Source organism: Haematobia irritans, chromosome 2 (assembly GCF_050003625.1).
Source record: "Haematobia irritans isolate KBUSLIRL chromosome 2, ASM5000362v1, whole genome shotgun sequence".
NCBI lineage: Eukaryota > Metazoa > Arthropoda > Insecta > Diptera > Muscidae > Haematobia > Haematobia irritans.
In genome coordinates, this window is record NC_134398.1 from 4,649,648 (window position 1) to 4,677,181 (window position 27,534).

Sequence of the window (27,534 nt, forward strand, 5' to 3'; positions counted from 1 at the left end):
TAAGAAAGAAAAACTGCGTAGCATATACGTATTTGACACACCATTCTCAATACAACACAACACACCAAAAGCCTTTTACACAAAGGCAGTTAACATTAAAATTTACAACTTTTAACAATACCCACATAAATAGTCAACAACATATATTAGAACAAAACTCTCAATATAACAATGATTATTAATATTAGTTAGTAGGAAACTATATTCAATCCCAGATTTCCCAGACTCCGATTCCTCTTCCTAATCTTTTTATATAATTAACCCTGAACAGTATTGTTTACACCATTAAATCTTATATTCCTAGCCACATTGATGAAAATCTAATGGAGGAATCTTTTGCCAATCTATGTATTCCTATTTTATTGTATGCTTAATTAATCCCTTACCCATTTTCTATGAACAAATATTAGTACAGAATTAATTGTTATTTAGTTTTAAATTAATTTCGAAGACGAACAAATTATTTTTGTTATATCTCACTTGTTGTTTGATGAAACCATACCAAAATACAAAAAAAAAAATAACCTATTAACTAAGTACCTAAATAAACAATATCTTTGTTTTTCTCAATGCAAAACAAAAACATATTAAATTTTGTGAATACTAAAACAAATAGCTATATATATATAGAACCCCTACATACCCCATACTCCAGTAAAAACAAAACAACCCACCTAAATCCATATTCAAGCTACTATCAGCAATAATTCTAAATGTACTATGATGAAAAAAAAACTCACTTCAATATAAAACAGTAACGCACTTGTCTATGATATCTGCAAAGCATCTATTGTACATGATAACCTTATATTTTTAACAGGCTGTTATAATTCGCAAATCGCCAATTTACACACATTCTATTTTATACGCGATATTATTGTATGTCTGTCATATAGAACTTGATAATTTAGCAGCCAGCCAGTCAGCTTCTCATATCCAAACAGAATGTTTTCAATTCGGCTCCAATAACAGAAACAGCTGATGTTTTATTTATAAATCAGCTGATTTTGACATCGTAGTCGAACGAAACCATTCTGTTCGGACATTATAAATATGCCGTTATTCACTGCAGTTAGAAAAGATCATAGTCCTGAAATCAGTTGTTGATTTAAAATGACAGTACAGTAGGTAACGGACATAAGTCCATCTCTTAGTAAAACACCATGTGCTCGGCTCCAATAACAGAAACAGCTGATGTTTTATTTATAAATCAGCTGATTTTGACATCGTAGTCGAACGAAACCATTCTGTTCGGACATTATAAATATGCCGTTATTCACTGCAGTTAGAAAAGATCATAGTCCTGAAATCAGTTGTTGATTTAAAATGACAGTACAGTAGGTAACGGACATAAGTCCATCTCTTAGTAAAACACCATGTGCTCTTGGTGTTTTACGGTAGGACAAAGGTTTCGTATAAGAAAAACATATTAAAAAAACACGATAAAAAAAAAACAATTTACTACAACAATAACAAATTATTTATTTATGTATGCTTATAAAAAACTTGTTTCTCATAAACAATATTTGTCTATAAGAAAGAAAATTATGATTTTTCCGACATTATTATATCCGTTATCTACTGTAGTTAGGACATAGGCATCGCGTCGACTAAATGTAGTCGCCCCTCCACCTGTATTTATTTGTGTAAATCTGGAGATGTTTTAAGATTTCCAAAAGGCTTGATTTCCGCTAGAACTTGCTACCCACGTGACGGAGTAAAAGCAAACGCCTAATCGTTGAAACAGGCGGGGAAAAATTTATCCACGCGAAAGATTTTAATAGCGTGTCGTAAAATGTAATTTGTCATCAGCGTTGCCACAATGAATTTTTATTTTGGATCAACATTTTTCCAAAATTGAACCAAAATTTTCAAAATTAAATTAATATCATGAAAAAGTTAAATTTTTTCCTAAATTTTAGTTTGATTGAAAATTTTGTGAAATTTTTATTTCTTTCCAAAATTTTTATTTCTATTTATTCTTTAGAAAATTTTATTTCTATAGAAAATTTTTATCAAAATTTTTATTTCTATAGAAAAATTTTGTCAAAGTTTTTATTTCTATAGAAAATTTTGTCAAAATTTTATTTCTATAGAAAATTTTTGCCAAAATTTTTATTTTATAGAAAATTTTGTCAAAATTTTATTTCTATAGAAAATTTGGTCAAAATATTTCTATAGAAAGTTATCGCAAAATTTTATTTCTATTAAAATTTTTACAAAATGTTCTTCCTATACAAAATTTTTGTATGTATAGAAAATTTTTGTCAAAATTTTTATTTCCATAGAAAAATTTTGTCAAAATTTTTATTTCTATAGAAAATTTTGTCAAAATTTGATTTCTATAGAAAATTTTGTCAAAAGTTTATTTCTTTGGAAAATATTGTCAAAATTTTATTTCTATAGAAAGTTATCGCAAAATTTTATTTCTATTAAAATTTTTACAAAATTTTCTTCCTATACAAAATTTTTGTATGTATACAAAATTTTTTTAAAACTGTATTTTTAAATGTTCGCAAAATTTTATTTCTATAGAAAATTTTTTCTACATTTTATTTTATTTTGCTCATGGTCCGAACATCGGACGAAATTTAAAAATTAATAATTTTTTGGACCAAATTTGGTCCGATCGGACCAGAATAGCATTTATACCCAGTATGCAACTCTGATATTTCCAATACTCATAAGAAAAGCATAGCTACTTTTGCTACCGAAATTTTAGTGAGGACGATATTATCGATTGTTTATATTTTCTCAATAGATAATAACGCCTCACGGAATTTTCTTTAATAAATAAGGAACAATAAATTTTTTATGGGTAACGGAAATACATTGTTATGGTAGCAGGCGTAAAGCTAAAATTAATGCCACGTGGTTAAAAAAAAACACTATAAGCCGTACATCGCGGATTTTGAGCTTCTGGCACTTCAACGCCGGAACTTCAACGTCTTCCCAATTTCTTCACTTATTGGCTCTCTTAACAAAAATGTTGTTTTTCTAACGCCCATTTTCATGAAGCTCAGTTAACTAACGAACTTTTAAAGCGCATTAGCTGTCATCTTGCGTATATATTCCATATGACAGTTAGGAACTTAACTACCGAAATTTTTTCAGTTAAAGTTAACCGGAGAGAAGATATTTGGAATTTACTTTCTGTTAACTGACAGTTAAAGCCTAACGGAGCTACATGAAAATGGCCGTAAAAGGTATACTACCAGCCCGAATAAGTAGTAAGCGAAGGATGGGAAACGGACTTAAACCTAATTATTGTGTTCAGTTTAAAACCTTCGAAAAATTTTATGAATATTTTTCTACATATGTTTTAGTAGATCTATACGAAATATGATAAAACTGTTTTCTATTCTATTAGTCCGTCACATTTTAGCTATCCACTGCGAGACTTTACAGTCGACAATAACGTGTGAAACCATTTATTTTAGACTCGGTATGTGTACCTTCTTTTATAAAGTGTACTTTGCGAAATGTGAATGTGAACGCAGGTTAAAAATACCGGCTCATGTATGATAAACAATGAATAAAATAAATTATTTACTTGTAAAGAATATTAAAAAATAACGAAGTCTATAGAAAATAAGGTTAAAACAAAAGTAACTATTTCTCAACGAATATTGGAGCTATATAAGGGATTCATTTAGAAATGAAAAAAAAATTCTTTATTATTTTTTTGTAGGTATGAAAATTTTATTTTTGAAATTATCTCACAACACAAAATTGCTTTGAAACAAGACAATCATCTTGGCTATATATTGAGTTTATTCTTTTGTATTGAAAATAACAAAAAAAACACTTAAAACATCTTATTACATCAAAGAATTATATTAAATCTGCAATGCCTGCTGAAAGAATTTATATTCTACCAGAACAGCAACCAGATTCAGCGGTTTGCCTCTCAAAATCTTCGAAACAAGTTACTAAATATAAAATTAAATTCTAATACAATCGAAAAGTAAATCCCATTATTCTTCCCAGTAGAAGTTTTCCGAAATGTGAAGTATGTTTTATGACTGGGTTATAAATATTATAATATTACCGGTAATAAATTCACGTTTTATAAGTGGAAACCAATACTAAAAAGTCAAATAAGAATAAAAATACGACATATTTTGTAAACACAACTTGGAAGGAACGAACAAAAGCATCAATTCGATAAGTTTTCTTTCTTTAACATAGCATTGTAAAAAAATGTAATCGTGAATTTTGTTTTTATTTCCATTGTAAAACACGAGCTTATTACCGCCCTCAAATAATAATTTTTAGTTACAATAAATCCATCTAAAATGTGCAAAGTATTTCGTCTTTATCTTAACATTTAATTAAACTATAAGCAGGCAAACACTGCTGGTTTTGCCATATATATCATTTTATGACACCATATATATCATTTATCGCAGTGAATCTACTATTAAGCTTTGCATCCACTTCCTGAATATAAATAACTGAGTTATCGATAAGATGAATACTATTATCGATTTACTTTACTATTATATCGATATTGTTAAATATAAATGTGGTGCGGTCAGTAAGTTGTACACTTTGACAATATATATAAAATCCCTAAAAAGTGTACGAACAAAAATGTTATTATGTTCGCAGCATTAATCCATGCTTTGGAAAGCGCGTCATTACAAATATTCCTCTTTAGCCGTTAAGAAACGCATGGCAAAGTTTTGATATATGTGTTTAAAAAAAGACTTTCATTCGAATTTAACATCAAAAATATCTGATTTTTTATAAGTTTTCTAGCATTTCAGATGGACGAAACCTTTCATTTCGATAAACCTAAGGCCAATTAATACTATCACATTCGCCTTTCAAAAATATTTGTATAATTATTAAAAATTTTTATAGCAGCGGCCAAATATAACATTTTTTATTTTGAAAATTGTATCACTAACTCATTTATAGTTTAATAAAAAATCTTTTTTTTTTAATTAAAAAGAACAAAAATCATTACATCATAAGAAACAAATTATTTATATTTTACCATGTGGGCCATTTATATTTTATACACATTCCAAAATTTATTTGTGATACATGTTATTTCTGTCAGATAATAAGTTTTTGTACAAATTATATAGAATCCATTCTAAATGTGTATGTGTGCGTTTTTATGAATAGTAAAAGAAAACATAAAAAAATATCTAGAGAAATTTTACTACAGCTATTATTTTTACTATAGATAAAATAAAAATAATAATAATAACACTACCAATATGGTATATTAGTCGTATTAAAAGAAATATTGTAATAATTTTAAAAATACTGTAGTGGATACATGTAAAAGTGACATTATAAATACTAACATACATACATATATAGAACAATTAATTAGTGAAAAAAAAAATAAAAATTAAATAAAAAACCTTATATGACAAATTCACTTGTGTTAAATTGCAATTGTAGGACGAGGCTTTTCAGACGGGCATGATTTTTTTTTTGTTTGATAATTGACCAGAGAATAAATTCTCAATCACTCAGAAAACAATATTACCACATTTTTTTTTTCAATTAACATTTAGATTGAAATTAGAAAACTATACAATTAATAATTTAATTGATTCAATTGGTTTTCAAAACAATAGAATCAATCAATTTATTGTATGAGCAGTTAATTTCTGGCTTCCGATGCGACCGGAAGTTAAAATTGTTCAAGTATTATTTAAGTAGTACTAGCACGAAAAACGTTTGCGCGGAGTAACTGTGAATGGGGACCTTATTTTGGTCCCCATTCACTTTAAAAAATGCTGATATTCGTTTTTTGCAGAAACAAACTTAGTATGCTCTTGTAACGAAATTTCCGCTACCCATAAGAAATACATTTGTATTTTCGCTACCGAAAATTTCGTGAGCCGTTGTTATCGATTGTTTAAATTTTGCCCCCATAAGAAATAAATGGCAAAACTGTACACCGGGCTATCGATTGTTTAAATCGATAGCTCGGTTTAAGAAATTAATGCCAAAACTGTATACCTAGCTTAAGCATTCAGTTGCGTGTCAATAACACAGTTTTGCGATGTGTTTGATGACCAAAATGTAAACAATGGATAACAATGACTCACCGAATTTTCTTTAACATTTAAGTATAGCAATGTATTTCTTATAGGCGGCGGAAATTTCGTTAAAAGCTTCATACCGGCTTTAGGTGACTCTAAGATGCCGATAACACGGTTTTGCGTTTATGGGGACAAAGTGTATATGGTCGATAAAAAAAACTATCATTGAATTTTAGGTAGCAAAGATAGCAATGAATTTATTATGGGTAGCGGAAATTTCTTTAGAGGCCTTAGGCCAGATATTTTGCTCTTGTGTTGGCAATAAAAATAACAGAGTTCTAATGAAAATTTAGATATTTACTAGGGTTGTCACCCGGGATAAATCCCGTCGGATTTTCGGGATTAATCCGTTTTTTCGGGATCCCGAAAAAATAATTCTAATTTGTTGCTTTTTAGCATTATTAATAAATTGAAGTCTTTATTCATGCAAACGGCCCTTAGATTTCATACCCGACAAATTCAGTTAATGAAAAATGAGATATATTATAAAAAGCACAATATGACATATCGCGTTTTTTTTTTAATTTGAATGCCTTGATATTTTTAAGAAGGTACTTAAAACGATGAAGTACAAAAGGATTAATACAAGAGTAAGAAAATATATCTAATCTAATGAAAATCCTTAAAATATTTTGCTGAGTAATGCGCTTTACAGACTATCAGTTATTCCGGACCACAGTGCTCGTGTCGAACATATCCCATATACTGTGCACATTATAAGTTAAGTCCGAAGGCATAATCGATACTGCTGCATGTTTATTGGATCGCTAACACAAATTCACCGATTATTTAGTCATCGCCGACAAGTCGTATCGATCCGATACACTGTAAGATTCTTTACAAACACCGACATTCCGTCCGGAATAACTGATAGTCTGTAAAGCGCATAAGATGGCGATAAAAATTGAAATTGTTTTTAATTTATTTTGGTCATAATTTTTATTTTTCTTCATATTGTTGAGTTGGACTAAGTGTTCGTTAGGTATAAAAACAATTTGAAATTGCTTTTTAATTTAGTTTTATGTTCTTTTGTTAATAAAATTGAATTAAAATAAATTGTTTTAATGTACATAAATTTTTCGGCGCTCTAGATTGATATTGAGATATTACTTAAAATATTTAAAAAAATTTTGGGATCCCGAAAAAATCCCGAATTCCGGAATTTATAAAAATCGATCACAAATGACAGCCCTAATATTTATATAGGGTAGCCAACATTTTGCTAATGGTGAATATCGGGCTTTAGAGAACAAGATTTCTCCAGTTTTTTTATTCATTGCTTTCCCTAATATTTGTGTATTTGAATAGAGTTTCATAGTACGACCGCAAGGGGCGCCCATATTTCTGTAGTGTTCAGAGCGTAATGCGTAAGACGCATCGATTTAGAATAGTTCATACGAACAATGAATAGTTTGACACAATGATTTGTTAATTATTTTGTATAGAATCTCAGCAACAAAGTAACAATCTGCAAAATATCAAAACAAAGGTACTCGATGTAAGGAACAATTTTGACAAACAAGTCAGTAGAAATAACGGTAATAATAGGTGTACTCTCACTATTCTTTACTAAAATATTTACTAAAAACAATCCAAAGAGATAAGTATAAATTAAAATATAATAATAATCAGTGTTGCCAGAAATTGTATTGTATTGTTACAAGGTTATAGATGACCTCTAAAATTTGCAAAATCAGTGTGAAAAATTTTAATTTATTTTTGTTTGTAAGTAATTGACAAAAATTGCCATAAACGTAAAATTAACCTTCGAAATGAAACAAGTCGAAATATTGTTATCACACTTAGGGGCTTTTTCTATAACTTCTTGTTAGTTATCTTTCTGATAAAATAGCTGATCGCATACAAAAAATTTACCTCAACGGTGGATTATCCTCCAGCTAAGTACTAAAAGAAGGATAAAAACGGTATTTAACAGGTATGCATTTTTCAGGAAAATTCCTGTTGCCCACCAATAAGGCAATTTTCATATATTATTCTTATAGGAGAAAATGCAAACAGTCGATAACATCGTCCTAAAATATCCTTAGAATAAGTGCCTGTACGGTTTTCGACAGAGTTGCATATCGGTATTTAACAGCAAAAAAAATTGTAAAACTTGCAACATTTTTGCCTATACGCCGAGCGCGGCACCCACAATTTAGATAAAGACCTAAACGTCAAATTATGTTTTCGTAAATTGCAAACATGTGGCATCCACACAAATTATATTTTAGTTATTTGAACCTTGCTGCAAAGTCATTTTAGGATTGTATAAAGGGTTTATTTTGGGTTTTGTGGCTATTTTCCACTGGAAAATAAAGTTAAATTAGCATTATATCTTCTCACAGCTGGGCAAAATTATACAATATGTCCCTAAAACCGAAGAAAGTTGATTTTAATGAGATCTGGACTGACTTGAAAACCACTGCGGAGGCTGTGGTCAAATTGGACAAAGTGGAAAGGAATGTTTGGAATACAAGTTTTTCGTAAGTATATGACCCTAGAAGATGGTATTTTCTTATAAGAAAATCTTTGTCAATTTCCTAGAAATGTGTATAACCTTTGTGTTGCCCATCCGGAGCCATTTGCCGATCTCTTGTATGAGGAGACGAAGCAGTTTCTAAAGGCACATGTAGAGAACATGATGATTACAAGGGTAAATCCTCCTGGTGCTGATGCAAAAGAGGGCGTGCAACCTGACCTAATTAAGCGTTACTATGATGCATGGTCGGAGTATAGCAAAGGCATTAAGGACCTACATAGCTTGTACTCCTACTTAAATTTGCAGCATATCAAGAAACAAAAGATTTCAGATGCAGACGTGGTCTATGGTAATCTAACTACCGAGACCTACGAGCAAATGGAGATAGGCGAACTAGGACTTGATATATGGCGTACGAAGATGATTGAACCACTCAACAACGAGCTTGTGAAATATATCCTGGAAGATATTAAGGCGGATCGCATGGGCAATCCGGGTCTAGATGAGGAGCGTGTTAAAATCATTAGGGGTGTTATGCATAGTTTTGTGGATGTTCAAGCCTACAATAAGACTGGATCCCTGCAGTTGTACCAATGGTGGTTTGAGTGTCCTCTCTTGTTGGCCAGTGGAGAATTTTATGCAGCGGAAGCTACAACTTTACTGCAACGGTGCACAGTGAGTGAATACATAGAGGAAGTAATAAAAATTTTGGATGACGAGAACAAACGGGCGCAGAAACTTTTACACTCTAGGTAAGAGTGCTACATTTTTCAATCATTTTATTATATACTAATGTCCCTTTTTTTAGCTCATTACCTAAACTGCTTAAACAATGTGAGGAAAAATTCATTAACGATAGGCTTGACTTCCTGTACTCGGAGTGCAAACAAATGGTCTCCCAAGAAAATCGCAAAGATTTGCGCAATATGTACATTATTCTCAAGCCCATACCTGATCATTTGAAAGGTATTCTAATACAAACATTTTTGGACCACATTAAAAATGAAGGCTTGGAAACAATTTCCACCTTGAAGGGTGACAATATACACATACAATTTGTTGAAGATATGCTAAAAGTTCATCAGAAATATACCCAGCTAATTAGCGAAGTCTTTGAAAATGATCCATTGTTTTTGAGTGCTTTGGATAAGGCATGTGCTAGTGTAATAAATCGTAGGCCAAGTGATAAACAGCCATGCCGTAGTGCCGAATATGTGGCCAAGTACTGTGATACTCTGCTCAAAAAATCCAAAACATCGGAGGCCGAAATCGACCAGAAGTTGACCAATAACATAACCATCTTCAAATATATTGAAGACAAAGATGTTTACCAAAAGTTCTATAGTCGTTTATTGGCGAAACGATTAATACACGAGCAATCTCAAAGCATGGATGCAGAAGAAGCAATGATAAATCGTCTAAAGGTAATTGTCTAATGGCATTGAAATATACGAAACTATTATAAACTATGTTATTGTTTTGTAATTCCAGCAAGCCTGTGGTTATGAATTTACCAATAAGTTACATCGTATGTTTACGGATATCTCCTTATCAGCAGATTTGAACAACAAATTCAATAACTATCTAAAACAGGAAGATATAGACTTAGGTAAGTGAACAACTTCCTAGTGCAAGATATGATTAAACTGAATGATTTCCAAATAGGTATCAATTTATCAATAAAAGTTTTACAAGCCGGAGCATGGCCTTTAGGACCAACACAGGTTGTTATACCCTTTGCGGTACCACAAGAATTCGAAAAAGCTATTAGATCGGTAAATAAATTTGTTTTGTTAAGTGTTGAAAAATGCGGCATTGTATTTTTGTTTTGTATATTTGCAGTTTGAGAAATTCTACCACAATTCATTTAGTGGCCGAAAACTAACATGGTTACATCATATGTGTCACGGCGAACTAAAATTGGGTTATCTGAAAAAGACCTATATAGTGACAATGCAGACGTATCAAATGGCAATGTTATTACTCTTCGAATCGTGTGATTCAATGACCTGCAAAGAAATACAAACTACCCTTCAACTTAATGTAGAAACCTTCCAAAAACATATGCAATCATTGTTGGAATCGAAAATATTGGTAGCTAGTAGTGAAAATTTAGAGGATAATACAAAAATTGAATTGAATTTAGATTACTCAAACAAACGAACCAAATTTAAGATAACATCCGCTCTACAAAAGGAAACACCGCAAGAGGTTAGTGAGTCAAAATTAAAAATAAAAACATTAGCTGTTGAGTTTTTATTTCTACTAAATCGTATCTTATGTAAAATTTCAGGTTGAACACACAATAAATGCAGTGGATGAAGATCGTAAGCTTTATCTTCAGGCTGCTATAGTGAGAATTATGAAATCTCGAAAGGTTCTTAAGCATAATGCTTTAATACAAGAGGTAAGAATGTTGGATTTTTTAGTTTTAAGCTGATATCTTTCCACGTTAACATTTAAGAAAGAGAAAGTAATTCTATGGTTTAACTTTCTCCACGACAAAACCTCGTGAAGAATACACAAAATTTTCCCCTCTCCCTATTTTGTGAAATCAAACCAGATGCGTGTCAATTCCAGCCGACTTAGCTCCATATCACTCTGAACACATCCAATTTTAGACGCATTCCTTGATCTAAATCTGAGATAACAAACCCATTGATCAACGATCAAATATGTACTATACAAACACAATAAAAACAAAGGATTAGAAAATCTAACAACAACTTGTGACATGTCCACAGGTTCTAGCACAGTTTAGGCTGTAGGCTTTAGAAGGCTATGTAATCTGTTTAAAAGCATAGCTTGACAAGTAACAAACTTCTATTTTCTAAAAAGTACTGCGTTTTTCAATATTTTATGTCCAAGATAAGGGACCTCTTTCATATATACAGACCTAAACGACGATTGTGTGAAAATAAAGTTATTCAATGAAAGATGTAAGGGAAAATCAATGCGTATATGAAAATTCGTTTCAGCGCCACCTATATGTGAAAAAATGAGTTATATACGAATACAAAAATATTTTTGCGATGTAATCATCCATAGAAATTGGCATAAATTGGGAAGAGATAGAAAAGCTAAATTTTAACAAAAGATAAACAGAAACGATGGCTTCCGATTGGAATGAAAGAAGAACGAAAATGTAAACTATAAGATTGGCATGTTAACCATTGACCTACCTCCACACTATGATGGATTACACAGAACAAAATAAGTTTTAATATATTAAAACAATAATTGATCCAATTAAAATATTAATAGGTTCAATTAATTTGTGTGATTGATATTTGTTTCGATTACAAAATGGTTGAATCAATTATTTTTTTTAAGAGAATTAAGATTTTAAATGGAACAAAAATTACATTTTTTCAGAGTCGGACATAAGAAATGTTTAGTCTAATTAATTAATTACGGGCAACCCATTACCACACATGTACAAATTTAAAAATCTAAAACTCTTTGTCCCTATTTGAATAAGTCACAGATCAATTTTTGAAATAATTTCATAACTGTTTATATAAGAATAATGAAAACAAAAATACCTCTTCTTTCTTTGCAGATACTGTCCCAATCCAATGTTAGTTTCACACCCAGCATCACAATTATCAAAAAATGCATCGAATCATTGATTGATAAGCAGTATATAGAACGCACGCCTAATTCGGGAGATGAATATAGTTATGTAGCTTAATTTACTCGTAAAAGCTTGCTTCATAACTCGATGAGAAATGGGGGATAGGAAATAACCACCAATAATCTCCACCGCGACCACCCAGGAAGGTTCTTTCCAGCACATGTTGTAACAAAAGCAAATCTGAATTTAAAAAAATTAGAAAGGAAATCAATCTCTTAATATTTCAAGCCTATTTTCATTAAACGGTAAAATCTGATGGATGAAGAAAAAAGTTGTAAAGTTGTCGTATGTTTGTTGTGCATTACTTTCTTTGAAACTCTATAGCACCAGTCAAATGCTAACGTCTATCGAGCAAAAACAATGGAAAAGGAAAAAGGAAGACTGCCTCTGGTTGTATTAAATATTGAAATTGCTTGATTAGGATTATGTTAGGCACTTTTTATTTGTAGCATAATAAATAGAATTTTTTCGAACCTTGCTGTGTTATTTCCTGCGAAAATTTTGTGCGTCATAAAAAAATCTTTCAATTTCTAAGCAATAAGAAGTAGGCATTTTTGGACCTTTCTATGCTACTTTCTATCTGTTCCGCCATTAAATTCTTTTTTACTTTAAACTAATGTGCTGTTCGTCTCCCACTTTCCTTTTCGATTGTTTTTACTATTAATGACTGGTACAGTCATTTGGAGTTTATTTTGTTTTTAATTGATATTCTCATTATATTCAGATTGATATTTTCAACCAATATGGTTGAGAACAATCAATAGGAAGATAATAACCATTTTTATTATATACATATATACACATACTATATTTTTTGTTGTTTGGCCAATTGTTTAAGAAAAAAAAAAAAGAAAATATTGATAATTTTTTTAGAACAAGATTATAATCGATAAATAAAAGACGAAAAAATCTCAACCCTATTGTTGTCACTGGGGATTTTTAATGTTGGTCAAAATTTAATCGACTAATCGACTTTTTATTCAAACCAAAATCGAACTATAACAAATTAAAAAGTATATATTGGCATTAAAAAAATTAAAAATATCCAAAAATCAAAGGTGAATTATGTCATCTGATCTCTTCAACTGAAATTAGAGAAGGCCCTATATTATTGGAAGTCTAAAATAACTAAAATAAAATGAAATATAAAAATATGTCAACACACTTTTCGCGTTTGGTCCACTGTGTAAAATGTGGAGTCATCACATAGCACTACCAAAGATATACCTTTTACTCCATCGGGTTGCCTATATTATAACCCCTCATTGTAATGCCTGTTATCTGAAACAACCGTGAAACAAGTTCAAATTTGGTATACCTTATCTCGGTAACCACAGGCCTGACTTTCATCCCCATATAATTCATGTATGGGTCACATGATTATACACATAGACGAAATGATGTAATGATTATACACATAGACGATGTGATGTGGCAGCCCGATGAATCAGGCTCACTTAGACTATTCAGTCCATTGTGAAACCACAGTGGTGAATTTCTCTCTTACCACTGAGTGCTGCCCGATTCCATGTTAAGCTCAATGACAAGGTACCTGCTTTTTATGAAAAAAATTTACTTTTGGCTTTTTACACCCAAAGAAATTTGTTAGTAGACAAGTCTGCAAATATTTACTATTGACTGCAAAGTTCATGGAGAAAAAGGGAGAAAAAGAACGAGTTAGATCACTCAACAAGCCGAATGTTGGCCTAGGTGTATATCATCCGACATGGGACAGGGAATCTTGATCCATTTTTTTCAACATAATCTAAACTAATGTGAAATGTTCACGTCTATGCATGCACAATTATAGTTATTTCGATTTAGCAGGATTTTAATCTAAACTAATGTGAAATGTTCACGTCTATGCATGCACAATTATAGTTATTTCGATTTAGCAGGATTTTAGGAGGTTAGAAAACGGCAATAAAATCTATTACTGCAAAATTAGCTTTGCGATTACAGCAAATAATGAAATAATTGAACAGTTTAATAATAATTTTCTCAAAATTTCATTTCTATAGGAAATTTTGACAAAATTTCATTTCTATAGAAATTAAATTTTTGTCAAAATTTCATTTCTATAGGAAATTTTGACAAAATTTCATTTCTATGAAAATTTCAAAATTTCATTTCTATAGGAAATTTTGTCAAAATTTCATTTCTATGGAAATTTTGTCAAAATTTCATTTCTGCTGGAAATTTTTTCAAAATTTCATTTCTACTGGAAATTTTTTCAAAATTTCATTTCTATATTGCATTTTATTAAAATTTAATTTCTATAGGAAATTTTGTCAAAATTTCATTTCTAGGCCGGTATGCACCTCTAGCGAAAAATTTCATTCCCATAAGATATGCATTGCTATTTATGCTAACGAAATTTTCGGTAGCGTTCAATTTCGTAAGCTGGTACGCACCTCTAATGAAAATAACAGGGTTGTCAAAAGCATATTTTGGCAGCAAACATATAATTTATTACAATCATTGTGTGCGTACAAGTTTTAAAAGGTCTGTAAATAATAAACAATTTATTTGAGGAATATTTGGAACATATGTTAACAATTTTTAAAAGCGATTAGCTGGTTTAAAATTTGTTGTACACAGCCCTGTTTTTTTGTTGTAGACTTAAATAAATTTTTGCTACCGAAAATTTCGCTAGAGGTGCATACCGGCCTTCTACTGGAAATTTTTTCAAAATTTCATTTCTACTGGAAATTTTGTCAAAATTTCATTTCTATAGGAAATATTGTCAAAATTTCATTTCTATAGGAAATATTGTCAAAATTTCATTTCTATAGGAAATTTTGTCAAAATTTCATTTCTATAGGAAATTTTGTCAAAATTTCATTTCTATAGGAAATTTTTTCAAAATTTCATTTCTATAGGAAATTTTTTCCAGATTTCATGTCTATAGGGAATTTTATCAAAATTTCATTTCTATAGGGAATTTTATTAAAATTTCATTTCTATAGGGAATTTTATTAAAATTTCATTTCTATAGGAAATTTTGTTAAAATTTCATTTCTATAGGAAATTTTGTCAAAATTTCATTTCTATAGAAAATTTTGTCAAAATTTCATTTCTATAGGAAATTTTGTCAAAATTTAACTTCTATAGGAAATTTTGTCAAAATTTCATTTCTATAGGAAATTTTGCCAAAATTTCATTTCTATAGGAAATTTTGCCAAAATTTCATTTCTATAGGAAATTTTGTCAAAATTTCATTTCTATAGGAAATTTTATCAAAATTTCATTTCTATAGAAAATTTTGTCAAAATTTCATTTCTATAGGAAATTTTGTCAAAATTTCATTTCTATAGGAAATTTTGTCAAAATTTCATTTCTATAGGAAATTATGTCAAAATTTCATTTCTATAGAAAATTTTGTCAAAATTTCATTTCTATAGGATATTTTGTCAAAATTTCATTTCTATAGGAAATTTTATTAAATATCATTTCTATAGGAAATTTTATTAAAATTTCATTTCTATAGGAAATTTTGTCAAAATTTCATTTCTATAGGAAATTTTGTCAAAATTTCATTTCTATAGGAAATTTTGTCAAAATTTCGTTTCTATAGGAAATTTTGTCAAAATTTCATTTCTATAGGAAATTTTGTCAAAATTTGATTTCTATAGGAATTTTTGTCAAAATTTCAGTTCTATAGGAATTTTTGTCAAAATTTCATTTCTATAGGAAATTTTGTCAAAATTTCATTTTGTGATTACAATACTAACTGCAAATAATGAAATAATTGAACAGATCAATATTTTGTTTTGTTATTTATTTTGTTGTTTTTTTTTATTTATTTTCTTCGGGATTTTTCTTTTTTTGTTAATGTTATTTTCTTTAATGACTATTATCAATCAAACAATCAATCATGGAGTTATCAATGCTTTGTGTTTATTAAATATATATAAATATAAAGATTGATCGTTAAAAGGGATCAATTTTATAAAGAGATTCTCCAAAAAGAATGAAAACTACAAATATTATGGATGATGTTAATATTTTTTTTTATGGATAATTAACATGCGATTTATAACAAAAAAAAAAAAAAACTTCTATAATCTTTCGTTTGTATTTGAATTTCTTTTTTTGCGACACCCCTTTATGTAAGTAATCGATATTAGTACTACATATTAAATATGTGTTTATCATGATAAAATAATATTTGAATGCTATAAATAAATATGATCGTTTTTTATGTATATATAGTATCGACTTCAATATCATAAAAATAATAAGAAAAAAAGTTTAACTTAACTCGAAAATTTGTTAATGTCTGAGTTTTCTCAATATTATTATTTCTTAATCTCAATATGTATATGAATTCTTTTTCTAAGGTGGCACTAATGTTATTCTCTTGTTCATTCCTTCCTTCCATGATTAAAAAAGTTTTCGTGAGTTTTTCTTTTACATTAGATTTTTGGAAATAATATCAGTTTTGAAGTGAATACTGTTGTTAAAGTTATTTATGTTGCAGATAGAGATTTGTAGAAAAAAGAGAGAGCATTATTTAAAAATCTGTATTTATTAATAAATAAATTCCTCAATGTATGTTTAATATTTAATTTCATTATCCTTCATATTTTGCTTGGCGATGAAATGCTTGGTTCATTTATGTTTTGAATGCTCTTGGTTTATGGATTTGTTTTCTTAAATTTTTAAGTGTTTTGTGTAGTATTTAAAATGTAATTTTTAATTGCAAAAATTTTCCTTTTTTATATTAGCCTAATGGGGATTTGTGTCTGAGTGTGTGTGTGTGTGGAAGGTAAGGTTTTTGGAGAGTGTTAAGATAATTATTATTCATGAAGAATGTGCAAACTAAATTGGTAAGGGAACTAAAGTCTAACGTACAATAAATTTAGGCAAGAGACCCTTGTGGGTAGCCATTTTGTATAGGCGGTAGAGAAGTTCCTCTCCCATTTTACAATTGCAATTAAAGAAATTTATGTGTGTGTGTGTGAGTTTTTTTCTTTTCCAAATATTCCTTTGGTTTATTAAGTAATAAATGCAATTTTATGTTATTATCATCGTCTCTTTATGAGGTATGCCTTTATTAGTAGATCTCTTTTTGGGATTTTCGTTTTTTTTTGCGTATGTGTGTATGTGTATTTATTCGATTTTCTGCTTAAATAGTTCCCTTATTAACTTTCTAAAATATTTTATAATATTGTGGTTTTAATAAATATCATTTATTTAAGGTTTTTTGTTTTTATATCAACGACTAGTTTTTTGGTTACTTTGTTGAATCAATTAAAGCAATTAATAATAATAATAATAATAATAATAATATTGGCATTTTCACGTTATTTTAGGTTTTCTATGGTTTTTGTTGTAAAATGTTATCTTGCCTCTTTCGTTTCTCTCCTTTTTTACGCTACAGTTTATTTCTCTTAAAAATTGAATATTTTTGAAACAACTGGTTTTTGTTTGTATTTCTATGTTACCTGAAATTCTTTATGTTGCAAAGAATAATTTATTATGTATTATTCGGCAAAAAACACTTTCAATTGTCATATTCTCAACAAAAACAAATAAGAATCACTTGTCAAATCGACGATCGCGCCGAATATCGTGACTTTTATCGGTAAGCGCCGGTGTAAGTAAAGGGCGGTTTTGGAGAGAACATTTGTTCTCCTATCCCTTACCCCCATATAAGTAGTCTACAAAACTAGTTTATTCCATAGTAAATTCGGATATATAGACTAATAAAAATGTGCAAAAGAATATTGTAACACAGAACATTTAATTCTATAATAAATGCTCAATGGTTGAATAAATCTTCCTGCAAAATCATTTCTAAAATATTTAAAGGCTTAGTTAGAGAAATTTGAATGTTTCTTTCACTACCCCGTCAAATCAAGATACTATCGTAAAACTCCTCATGGAGTTTTTAAGATCTCCTATATATTTTCGTATACGAGTTTTCGAAAAGCTGAGAAACCAATTCACTGCAGAACGTTTAATCGTTCTTTATCTCATCATATTAGTAACCACGGAGCTTACTGAACCTAGTAATTCGGCTGCGTCATGTAAAAGCACTTGTATTCTACACTAGAATTTCCCGCAGCGCTAGATTTAGAGCCGTGTTTAAAATTTTATTAATAAGCATTTTGTATCAATTTTCCATAAATCTTTACAGTCGCTTATGATCAATGGCATTCATTTTAGATATAATTTTGCATGAATATTTTTTTGTTGGTAAACCATCAAGTAAAGTAAGATTCATCTTTTTTATATTTAATGCATTTTTTGTTTTCCTAAAAAAAAAACATTCCATTACATAATTTCATATTCATTTGCAATTTTACGTACTTTTCTAAAACTGTATCCATCGTGTCAATCAAATTACTGTTAACTGTATTCATTCATTACTGTACATATATGTATATACTACCATTCAACAAACGAATGTATCCTATATCAACTGCAAGGAGCTGATGCAAATTGTCCTTCTTTTCGTTTTTCATCTATATCAAACCGAACAAAAAATTTAATTTTTATAGGAAATTTTGTCCAAATGTTATTCCTCAGAGAAACGTTCTCAAAATTTCATTTCTATAGGAAATTTTGTTTTCAAAATTTAATTTCTTAGGAAATTTTATTTTCAAAATTTCATTTCTATAGGATTTTTTTTTTCTTCAAAAATTCATTTCTATAGGAAATTTTGTCCAAATTTCATTTCTATAGGTAATTTTATCAAAATTTAATTTCTATAGGGAATTTTGTCAAAATTGCATTTCTTAGGAAATTTTGTTTTCAAAATTTCATTTCTTAGGAAATTTTGTTTTCAAAATTTCATTTCTATAGGAAATTTTGTCAAAATTTCATTTCTTTAAAAAAATTTGTCAAAATTTCATTTCTATAAGAAATTTTGTCAAAATTTAATTTCTATAGGAAATTTCGTCAAAATTGTAATTCTTAGGAAGTTTTATCTAAATTTCATTTCTTAGGAAATTTTGTTTTCAAAACTTCATTTCTATAGGAAATTTTGTCAAATTTTCATTTATATAGGAATTTTTAATTTCTATAGGAAATTTTGTCAAAATTTCATTTCCATAGAGAATTTTGTCAAAATTTCATTTCCATAGAGAATTTTGTCAAAATTTAATTTCTATAGGAAATTTTATCAAAATTAAATTTTTCAATATTTATATTTTGTTCGAACTGATATTGAGAAATGTGAATTTGTTCCTATTTTCTTCTTTAGTATACATAGTTTAATTTATAACTGTAAACTTCGAGATAAAGTTGAAAATGTTTCAACATCAAAGCCAAATCCTTAATAAGAATGTTAATTGATGTAGTAGTAGTGTGGTTAGGTAGGTGTATGGTAATCCGATAATGCGTGGAAAATTTTGAGAATATTATGATAGGTTTAAATACTTACAGTTTTTGTTTATTATTAATGTATTGTTCAATAAATGTTGTATTGACTAGTTAGTTGATTGTTGATGTGTGAATATGAATTTGTAACAAAAATGGATTTTGACAAATTGCAGTGTTTTTTCAGTCTTGAGGTTTCCGCCTTTGTGCATTTAGATAATATTTTCTTTTTTTTGTTTTTAGTAATAAAGATCTATCGATAATATTTACTGTTTACTGATCTAAATGTAAATTTGCATTACGTACATATGTTAAGTGGAGTGGTGGCAATATGAAGATTTCTCTTCACTCATACATTGCGGGTTAAGGATGGTGGTGAATAGGAATTTGTTGTGTCCATATGTGTGTGTGTGTAAATATATTAGTTCTGTTTTTGTTTTGGAGGGCATTAAATTAAAAACCATTTATATAATAATATGTGTGTATGGGTGATTTGCATTTGAAGTATTTATTGATCCAATGAAAAGTGCTTCGTACGTTTCCATAAGGTTTTGAAAATTCCTTTTTTCTTGGGCTTTTCAGCCGTATTACTCTGACCACGTTGTTTCAACTCTTTTTGATTTGATGCGTTCAAACTGGCATCTGTAGTAAGAGAAATATTGACATGTTTATATGATAAAGTGCTTGTTCGAATAACTTACTTCTATCTATATCGTGGTAATAACTTGCTTCCAGACATTGATCGCCGGAATAGGCCGATTTACTCCTTTTATCCTTTGGTGTTTCTACAAATGGAAAAATATATTCAAAAAAGTTTGTTTACTGGTATGTTATAATTGCTGAAAATTAAACTATTTTGGATTTATTTTTTGTTACAAAGTAATACATCTGGACCCCTAAGTTATCACCCATGTTCCTCGTTTCGAATGTAGTCCATCTTAATCTATATTAAAGAAATCTTTCGTTTGTAGTAATAAATTCATAAACAAAGTTTACTTGTCAACGAAATGATAGCGCCGGAAAGTAAGTTGCAAATATGTTATTACCCTTTTAGAAACTAAAGGGAAATCGTTGTTAGATTACTTCAAACTCAATTTGTAACAAGCTTTGCATTTTCATGTAATATTTTCTTTTTTAAGAGAGCCAAGCATTATCATATCCTTAGTAGGAATGATAATATTTGTGAATTTTCTGATAATTTCACACCCAATATGCTTTGGGAATCGTGGATATGGATTGACAATGGCCCCTTTGCCGAATGGATGGACCGCTTCGAATTCTGTACTTTCTGAGAACTTTTCATTCTTATCAAGTTATCCAATTTTTCAAAAAGTGTACACATTTTTAATACATATATAGTAAAGAAATCAAAAAAGAAAATATTTATACATACTCTTCTTTGTTATCAATAAACTTGTCACGCGACGCAAAGCTTCTCTTGGTGATTTATTTAAAAATGATGGCGTCAAGTTGGGTGGCAATGTGAGAGGTTTACGTGCAGGGCCTGTACCCGACATAGCCGGTGTTCCATCCCAGACACGCATTGTAGAAATACGATCTATATTCTCTGTAGATGCAGGCCTCATCGATCGTTGCTTGGGGTACCATCCTCGCTGTGGAGCACCAGCAAGTCGCAGCATTTCGTTAGATGCTAAAGCATGATTAATTGATCGCTGTCTGCACATGGCCCCACCAAATGTATTTCCTCCGGATATGCCAACAATGGAATTGCCCAAGTTAATATTATTGGAAGTACTAGATCTGGGTGCTGTGCGAGAGCCACTTGGAGTGTTTTCGTGTTGGCGTCTGTATGGTGTACGTGGAATGTCACAGCTATATTGAAGAGAAACCCATATAATTTGCCAATTGCAAAAAGGTCGTCTAACAATTAAAAAAAACCTACCCTCTTGCAAATATTGGTGTCTCTGGAAGACTACAAGATGTTTGTAATCGGTGTTCTTCTCTGGGCGATTGTTTTGAACTGCGTTTAGTACCATAACCATAACGTCGAGTGCCGTAACCGCTACCACCACTACCGTCATAAGAAGGTCCATGAGAACTTGTCGGTGTTGTTACTCCACTACCATAGCTTCCCATCATGCGTGGAGATTTTCGTTTGTAGTTTGAATCTATGGACCAGGACTTCATTGTATTTGCCGAATGACCACTACGATGAGGGGGAACTACCGGTGCTAAATTCTCGAAGGCCGATGGAGGAGGCGGCGGCAAAGGCAACTCATCCGACATATGACGATGGACAGGTCTACAGACTGGCTTTTCTCGCTCCTTGGAACGTTGCTGGCGGAATTCGTCACGAGATACAGAGTGCGTGTGTACTTCGGCGGACGTTTGAACGTAAGATTTAGCTGGAGGTTTCACATCATCCTCACCAACAGAAGTGTCATCTGAAGGAGATGGTGGTAAAGGCAAATCGTTGTAATCCTAAATTAAAAAGGCGATAATGTAGAAAGAACACATTTTACGCTCATTTTGAACTCACAAAAACATCTGGGTTTGAAGAGGGCGGCGAAGGTGGCAATGGTCCAAAGGTATTTTGTGAAAGTAACATTTCTTTGGCACTTTCCGACTTGTGCACACCGGGACGAAATTCTAAAGGACGTTTTTGTGGAGTTTGATCTGGCATTCTTGCCATCGATATTTCACCCCGTAAAAGAGCACTTATGTTGCTTTCAATCTGTTTCAAAGGGGCACAGCCATAGCTAAGATCGCTTAATTGTTCTTCATCTTCTTCCAATGTGGGTGCTAGATCAGTGTGAGGCGTTGTTGATGTAGAACGTATATCTAAAGATGAAGAAAGATCAAAAGACATGTTTTCAGTTATATTTATACTTCCATATACCAGTAAAATCGGATGTTTTAACCGCACCATTAGATGTTTGTTTGTAGACAAACAGGCTAGAGGAATCAATATTTGTTGGCTTTGTATCGAAACTGGCAGCAGCCTCCTCGTGACACGGTGTCCGGCTCGCATTAACAGATTCCGAACTACAACGCCCTTCCAAGGAAATTAGACTACCCTTCTTCGAAGCTGCAACATAACAATGGTAGGCTTTAGCATATGTGTCGATTTTAATGCTCTAACTTACCTTCGAAACTAGTCGTCTTGTGCATCAGTTGAATTGGAGACAGATCTTTCCTTAAAGCAGTAGTAGCAGGTCGAATAGGTTCTAAATTTAGTGATAGACGATCTCTTGGAGAAGTAACAGGTTTTCCTATTTCGAAGTTAGTTCGTGTATGCGTATTAGATTCTTTGGTATCACATAGCTTGTAATCATCCCTGGACTCGTGTTTTACATATTGACCTCTTTCAGATTCCGAATCCATATCTGGTTCACTCTCGCTGAGACCATGTTTAACTGGCTCATCATAATTGGAGAATATATCCATTGCTCGAGGGGGCTTTTTAGTCGAGCCACGCCTTATGATGAATGTACCCTTGCCTAACATGCTATTAGAATGACGATATACACATGAGTTTTGTATCTCGGGACTTTCCTCAAAACTCCGAAATTCTTCTTCAATATGCAAATGATTATGAGCAGGTGGTGGAGAATTAGCTTCATAGACATCTTTTAAATTGACTGGGTTTGCCTGAAAAGATAAATGCATTATAAGAGGCCCCCGAAATTATAGGGAAATAATGGACAAACTTTGGTGATATATTTTTGTTGTTTAGTTTTCTTTTTGAAATCTTTAAAATGAATTTCCCAAGCGATACCACGGGGAGTAAGTAATGTGGACTCCGATGACACTGTAATACCCGATGGATCCTCAAGGGAATCCTCCGAAATCTCATCATCCTCATCTGTAGTATTTTTAGCAGAAAATTTGTCCAATGTGTTATTCGAGGAAGATGATTGCCCCGTTTTCTGATTATCCGATGAAGTACCAGTACTGGCTGGGGATGAAGACGATGGTGAGGAAGATATCGATGTGGATCCTGGGTTTAGAATATGGCACACTTCTTTGTGTTTTTCAACTGATGTCAAAAGGCGTTTTGGTCTTGTACTACGTCCCGCAGCGGGACCGTCTTTGGGTCCAGGATATATGGTAACTGGATGTTCATTTAACATGGGTTCTAAATGAAACGAAAAAATTTGCATAGTTGAGCAAATTTTATACAAATAAAAAAAGAGCTTACCTGATAATTTGGCCACACTACCCCTTAAAACTGCCTTATGTACGGCACTTATATCAATACCAAGAGCATTCCTTTCACCATTACAACTACCAACACGAGCTTTTGCATTGCTAATAGTGTTGGCTGTGCGTTGGCCACAACATGGAAGACTTGAATAGTTGGAATTGTTTGTTGTTGTTGCCGCTATACGAGCTTTGGGCTAAGTAAAAAAATATAGCATTAATTATTTTACAAAAATTCATAAAACTACAATACTTACCAATGTTGTTTGCTCCATAGACTCAAGATGGTCTTTGGGACAGTTACCATTGCTCTCGAAACGAGACAAATCAACAGCATCGAAACTTTCATTGGGTGTTACAACAGGGGCACAGCTAGAGCTGGTCTGAGACATTTCTTCAGAGTCACGTTTCTCTTTCATGCTGTATTAGAGAAGAAAGTGAGCGCTATAACATTTTTGTGGACAATATGAAGAATAAGATTTGGAATAATTACTTTTTGCGACTAAGGCTCATATAACCATCGTCCTCAGATTGATTCTCACCACTGTTTTGCAATTGTGGTCTCAGCGAAATATTATCCTCAAATTCAGAAATAATATCATCCAGTACTTTAATGGGTTCGGGTATTTCATCTAAGGGAAATGTAACAGCATCCAGTAATTCTTCCTCTTGGATTTCCCTGGAAATCATATAATTCACATTGAAGCAAAAGGTGATGCAAAATTAGAAATTTTCATTTTAGATAGATCGATCTTTTTTATTAAAATATTTGTTAAATCACGCTTCCAAATTCACATGATATCTGGCACTTCTAGAAATGTTTGCTCCTACAATGTTAATGTCTCCTTTATATCTATTGCCTCCATAGAAATGAATTTGTGCAATTTTAAAAATTGTTGGAAACCCGTCTTGTGTTTTTTTTTTTAGCAATTTTTAATTGTCGCCACTAGGTATATGGTCGGAATAAAAAGTCGAAGAATTGTCGAATATTCCTGAGGTAGACTTATCAATGAATTTGCTTTTATTTTGGTGGTTAATATTAATTTGATTTAAATTTTTTTTAATTTACATATTTTTGCAAAATCGGCATTTTAAAAATTCAATTTTCGAGATAAGCGTTTATTGAAATGTCTACTATACCATGAGCCATAAGAATTCATGATTGATAGAGTACGACATTTTCAAATTAAAAAGTCAAATCGCTCTGCTTTTTTTTCGGTAAAAAATCGAGTTTGACCAACATCAAAATCCGTTATAAATACATAAAAAATCGATTTTGAGAAAATCGATTGTAATATTTTGACTATATCTACTTAGGTTGGGATGTGGAGATACCCTACGGGAAATGGATTAACCACAGGACCGGTACAGGACTAGTCCCTGGTGTGTATGGACCAATCCTAGTTCTGGTCAAGACGTATGGGTTTGTCATTGACGGGGTAAAATTACACTTTAGGACACGTCTTGGACTCGTTCCTAAGGGCACGTCCTGGGACATTTTAGTAGTAGCACTCCATAGACAGGTTTTCATGAATCAGTCTCGGACAAACTCTTAGGAATCTGATTCAGTTTGGTTATCCGAATCGCATCAGAAATGAAAAACTTTTGAAATATGTTGCACAATAGATTATTCTGGTTAATAATCAATCCATGACCCCCTTTGTATGTAAGGCGGGAATGCTAAAAATTGCTATGTTACCTATCGTAAACGCAATTCAAAACTATTCCACACAAGTGTTTCGCAATCATCAAGCATAATAGGAAGCATTCGAAAACTTTAATTAACACTAATCTCTGCATAGGTAAAAAAGGCTCAAGAGGACACTAAACGTATCTTAAAGTTACCTCATATGCTGCCGTAGTATAACATAAAATTATGACATATGAACAGCCACTTACATTTGCGGTTTTTGTTTATCAATAGGCGAAGAGTTAAGACTTTGACAATGATGAGAAGGATGATGATTTAGAACAGTAGCTATATCTTTATTCTCCACCTTCGCTGTGTTCTCCTCTATGATTGACAACGGAGATGGGTCTTGCTCTTCCGGTGTCGCACTACAAGGTTGTTGTGTTGAAAAATTATCGACTTCGGATCCGTATGCTGTTGCCATTACTATAACAGGACATGATTTTTCCACACAATGGAATTGATAAGATAATAGCCTTACTGATAGCCTTTCAGTTTTTGTTTAGATTAAGTAGTAAGTTTATGATTTGTTTTTCACGATTCGAAAAATGTGATACGCGAACAGGACCTTTGGCATTTCCTTTGCAGAAGTTGTTTTTTTTTTGTATGATTAGGGTTACATATTTTGAATATATATGTATTTCTAGACTTTAATGACCAGGTTAATCTTGTAATGTCTGTCCTGGATAAAGGTACTAAAATATTATTTTAACCGCTGATAAATTATAGATGCCGAGTCTAGCATCGATTTTTCATATCGTCTCGTAAATATCTTGGCTCTGTGGCTGTGTAAAAGTTTTTCAATCCTTTGCTCTGCTCAATATAAAAACCATTTGGTGGTATTTTGAAGGTCTATTCAGTTCCAGACACAAAATGCAATTGGTTTTGTCTTAAAATAATGGAATTTTTCAGTTTGGCACCTTTGTCGTTGTCGTCACTTCTATCCCCATCGTCGTCATGTTGTTATACATTTCTGTTACTCATTTTCCCCGATTTATGAGCTTTCATTTTCAATTTACGTTCACACCACATTCAATTGAATTTGGTTGGAGTTGCTTCGACGTTGTCGTCAGTTTCGTCGCCTTTCCTACAGTGTTATTTGCTACGGCTTTTTTCCCCCGTATAGTCTTTGAAAAGTAGGTGGTGATGGTGGTGCTGCTGTGTTTAAAAATTTGTATTGCGATGATGCACTTCCACAAACATTTCGCATATCTCGTTACGGTTAAAGAAAATCTTTATTTGGTTTTTTAACGATCAGCTATGTTGTGAACTGAACTGGCTGAAACCGATTTTGAGGCTGTTTAAATGTGACATCGAATTTACCTTTTCGATGGTGGATTTCGAAGTGGGTAGGCGGCAGCGGCTACCAAATTTTCTTGCTGAACTATTTCCATTTTTCAACAATTTATGAATTCACAAAACAAATGTGGGTTTTGGACTTTTTATTCGTTTTTTCTTTTTTTTGTCTTCTATTGGCCTTTTGTTAGTTTCACAGAGATACTACTTCGAGCCTCTATATTGTATACATCTCATATGTGTATCACTGTAGACATTGTCGTCGTTCCCACTGTCGCCGTAGATTCGTATTCCGCTAAATATCTCATCGGCAATCGTTCTTAGATGGTGGTATTATTAGACTGCTGCTGAAGTATGTCTCAAAGTTGAATCTGAATGCAAAATAGTGTCAGACCAGACGACGACCAGGAGAGTTGAGCAAATCCAACGAATGACAGTCAATAGAAATATTAGCTCTACAGAATGGGCAAGCAAGACACTTGAGAGCGAGAACAAGTAGAACATGCAAACGTACATATCGATACCTTAACTACATAGTAGGCTAAGTCGAGAATTTACTTTTTGTCTTGGAGTCGCAGTTAACGTAGCCATAATTTTGTAGAGTACAAAACGAAATTCCTTTGATTTCAAAAAGTTAAATTTTTTTGTATATGCTGACCCGGTCGATTTAGTTGGTTAGGCAATTATGGTATAGATGTGTATATAATATGAAGAGCAGAGATTTTTGTTTTATTATTTTTGTTCATTCTCCGCTACTTCCTCTTGGGCGAATATGATGTTTTGCTTGTGCAAAAGTCAACCAAGGGAGTTCCAAGTATCTCAAAGTAGGCACAATGTGTGCTTTATGCTGTTCGCTCTTTAA

The 27,534-nt window shown here is 31.5% G+C and overlaps 2 protein-coding genes across 3 annotated transcripts; one reads left to right on the forward strand and one right to left on the reverse strand.

Annotated features, from left to right (window-relative positions):
• Window positions 1-8,301: 8,301 nt before the first annotated feature.
• On the forward strand, window positions 8,302-13,108 carry Cul2 (cullin 2). The gene is made up of 8 exons (XM_075293167.1): window positions 8,302-8,560; window positions 8,622-9,308; window positions 9,365-9,980; window positions 10,048-10,165; window positions 10,222-10,331; window positions 10,399-10,767; window positions 10,850-10,963; window positions 12,119-13,108. Exons 1-8 carry the CDS (start codon window positions 8,442-8,444, stop codon window positions 12,248-12,250), a joined length of 2,265 nt encoding a protein of 754 aa, XP_075149282.1. The 5' UTR covers window positions 8,302-8,441; the 3' UTR covers window positions 12,251-13,108.
• Window positions 13,109-20,009: 6,901 nt separating this feature from the next.
• LOC142223302 (uncharacterized) lies at window positions 20,010-27,136 on the reverse strand. 2 transcript variants are annotated; one of them, XM_075293169.1, is made up of 12 exons: window positions 25,586-27,136; window positions 24,180-24,365; window positions 23,944-24,106; window positions 23,685-23,883; window positions 23,194-23,621; window positions 22,630-23,134; window positions 22,410-22,571; window positions 22,023-22,324; window positions 21,426-21,964; window positions 20,916-21,355; window positions 20,224-20,307; window positions 20,010-20,164 (listed from the first exon to the last, which is right to left on the reverse strand). In XM_075293169.1, exons 1-12 carry the CDS (start codon window positions 25,798-25,800, stop codon window positions 20,031-20,033), a joined length of 3,357 nt encoding a protein of 1,118 aa, XP_075149284.1. In that variant the 5' UTR covers window positions 25,801-27,136; the 3' UTR covers window positions 20,010-20,030. The 2 variants fall into 2 exon arrangements, with proteins under 2 accessions (XP_075149284.1, XP_075149283.1); XM_075293168.1 differs by having other exon boundaries at window positions 22,383-22,571.
• Between the last annotated feature and the right edge of the window lie 398 nt (window positions 27,137-27,534).